Source organism: Panicum virgatum, chromosome 6K, assembly GCF_016808335.1.
Source record: "Panicum virgatum strain AP13 chromosome 6K, P.virgatum_v5, whole genome shotgun sequence".
NCBI classification, from domain to species: Eukaryota; Viridiplantae; Streptophyta; class Magnoliopsida; order Poales; family Poaceae; genus Panicum; species Panicum virgatum.
This window is the reverse complement of record NC_053141.1, coordinates 39,978,019-39,980,667: the sequence shown is the minus strand read 5'-3', so window position 1 is coordinate 39,980,667 and position 2,649 is coordinate 39,978,019. Positions and strand designations below refer to the sequence as shown.

Sequence of the window (2,649 nt, the reverse complement as noted above, 5' to 3'; positions counted from 1 at the left end):
GCCTTTATTTTTATAGAATAGTTTCTTGATAGAAAAGAATATAGGTTGCTAAACTCTTTTGGGATAGAGTTTTCACACTAGAACAACCTATTTGCACATCTAGATAGCATGTTTTAGTTTAAGTTTTGTGCAAACTAGTTGGAGCTATATGTCTAAGTTTTTAGAGTGCCTAATTCACCCCATCCCTCGATTAGAGCACCCGATCACTTTCACATATACTTTTGCTTCCGCCGGCGGCGTGCGCACCTGCTCCGGTCGCCGCCGCCGGTGGCAGGTTTGACGCGTTCCAGCCTGCCTCTCGCACGCCCTCCGACCCCCCGCTGTATAAATACCCCACCATTCCGCCCCCCCTCTTCCCAAATCAGCTCAACGACCGAACAGAGACTAGCCGCCCGCCGCCCGCGCTCGCAAAGGAGACCGACACCGCGCGGCGCACCAACCATGCGTCCAGTAGCAGCTCGCCACCTCGGCCTCGCGGCGGCCGCGCTCCTCGCCGCCGCCGCCCTCCTGCTTGTCGCCGCCGCGCCGGCAGCCAGGGCACAGGAGGAGACGGAGCACGAGGAGGAGTTCAGCTACGCCGGCGGCGACGCGCACGGGCCGGAGCACTGGGGCGAGATCAAGCCGGAGTGGGCGGCGTGCGGCGCGGGGCGGATGCAGTCGCCCATCGACCTTGCCCACGAGCGCGTCTCGCTGGTGCGCGCCCTCGGCTACCTCGACCACGGCTACCGCCCCGCCGAGGCCTCCATCGTCAACCGCGGCCACGACATCATGGTACGCGACGTGACGCCGCCGCCGGCGGTTAGCGCGCAGCAGGCAGGCGGCTAGCAGCCGGCCGCGCGCCGCCGGGAGCATTAACGGTCGCCCTCCCCTTTAATTAGCATAAACTCCCCCGTCCATTTATTACTACTAGTAGGAAACAGCAGCAGGTACCACTCCACTGTACTAGGCTTCTCTGACGCTGCTGGTCGCCGTCGCAGGTGAGGTTCGAGGGCGACGCCGGCGACCTGGTGATCAACGGCACGGCGTACCGGCTGAAGCAGCTGCACTGGCACTCGCCCACCGAGCACACCGTCGACGGCCGCCGCTACGACCTGGAGCTGCACATGGTGCACGAGAGCGCCGAGGGCAAGGCCGCCGTGGTCGGCTTCCTCTACGAGGTCGGCGGCCGCCGCGACCCGCTCCTCCGCCAGGTCCGTCCGCTCGCCGGCGGCGGCTGCTTAATCAATCATGCAAGTAGCCAGCTAAATAGTAACATGGAGACCCGCACGTGCATGATTGGCTTGGATGTCCTGCAGATGGAGCCGTTCATCAGGCGGATCGCCGACAAGCGGGACCGGGAGGAGCGCGTCGGGGTGGTGGACCCCCGCGCCGTGCGCGGCAGGGCCAGCGTGTACTACCGGTACATGGGCTCCCTCACCGTGCCGCCCTGCACCGAGGGGGTCATCTGGACCATCCTTAAGAGGGTATGCGCTTTACCTTTTTGGCCTTTGTTTAATTTATTTACTCCGCTTCAGGCCATCATCGTCTGATCCTGACAGCGACGACCAACTAACTGTGCTTAGGCTTTAATTAAACCACAAGTAGTGCTAGTGTATCCTTTCCTGCAAGTGTGCATCGTGTGTCGGCGACGATGATGGGTTGGTGAGGAAACTTTGATGATGCTGCCTACTGGTAACATTTTTCCTCAAGTGTTCGAGCTTCTCTTGTGTGCAGGTTCAGACCGTGTCCAAGTACCAACTGGAGCTTCTCAGGGAAGCCGTGCACGATGTAAGTTAGCTGAGGAGCCAAGATAACTTCTCTATTTCCATTCACAAGCCCTGCGATAACTCCAGGAGAGAAGATTCAAACATGGCTAGAATCTAATCTTTTTTTTTAAAAAAAAACTGCTCGAATCTAATCGTCAAAAGCAAAATGAACCAACGCTTGACCGAGCTGCTTCGTTTTTTTTTAACCTGCTGCAGGACATGGAGAAGAACGCGAGGCCGCTTCAGGAGGTCAACAGCAGAGACGTCAGCATCTTCCGGCCAAGCGCCCATAAACACTATTAGTCGTTCAGAGTAGTGTGGCTGATGAAGATTTTTTTTGTAATTCCTTCTATATATTTTTTTTGTAATTCCTTCTATTTCTGTGCATTTATTTATTATATGGGTAAATAATGAAGATATTACTTCATGTCAACGTTGATGGGCTTGCATGCTCATAGAAAACTAGTACATATGTCCATGTTAATGTAGTACTCTATTTGATTATTGACGACCACTTGACTACATGCTCAAATGTGACCCTACAACTGGCACTCATGATAAGGCCAGCGAGCACTCATATTTTGATCTCTAATAAATTCATATGTTGACAGCTGAAATATAGATAATCCCTCCTGTTCGGCGAGTGGATTAAGAACACTAGTGGAATAAGCCGTTTGGCTAATTCAACAGTGTTCTATGAGAGAGAATAAATCTGAATAAGCCGAAATAAGAAAAAAAGCCAAAATATGTGAAAAAGCCGCACTAGTATCCCAGTAATAGTTCAACATAAGATCTGACAGAACAGATCATAATTAAGGCTGTTCGCTTTGCAAATGTATCTACGGTTCAGATTAGCAGGCAGCGGCGTCGGGCTATGCCAGGCCCGAGTCCACACGTCAGTGAC

At 53.8% G+C, this 2,649-nt stretch overlaps 1 protein-coding gene across 1 annotated transcript; it reads left to right on the top strand.

Moving 5' to 3' along the window:
• Nucleotides 1-339: 339 nt before the first annotated feature.
• Nucleotides 340-2,269, top strand: LOC120712612 (alpha carbonic anhydrase 7-like). The gene is made up of 5 exons (XM_039998439.1): nucleotides 340-771; nucleotides 978-1,190; nucleotides 1,296-1,463; nucleotides 1,714-1,767; nucleotides 1,962-2,269. Exons 1-5 carry the CDS (start codon nucleotides 442-444, stop codon nucleotides 2,046-2,048), a joined length of 852 nt encoding a protein of 283 aa, XP_039854373.1. The 5' UTR covers nucleotides 340-441; the 3' UTR covers nucleotides 2,049-2,269.
• Nucleotides 2,270-2,649: the final 380 nt, after the last annotated feature.

Coding starts and splice junctions, on each gene's coding strand:
- LOC120712612 (XM_039998439.1), top strand. CDS start 442: ATGCGTCCAGTAGCAGCTCGCCACCTCGGCCTCGCGGCGGCCGCGCTC. Junction 1,464..1,713: donor TCTGGACCATCCTTAAGAGG/GTATGCGCTTTA, acceptor TCTTGTGTGCAG/GTTCAGACCGTGTCCAAGTA. Junction 1,768..1,961: donor TCAGGGAAGCCGTGCACGAT/GTAAGTTAGCTG, acceptor AACCTGCTGCAG/GACATGGAGAAGAACGCGAG.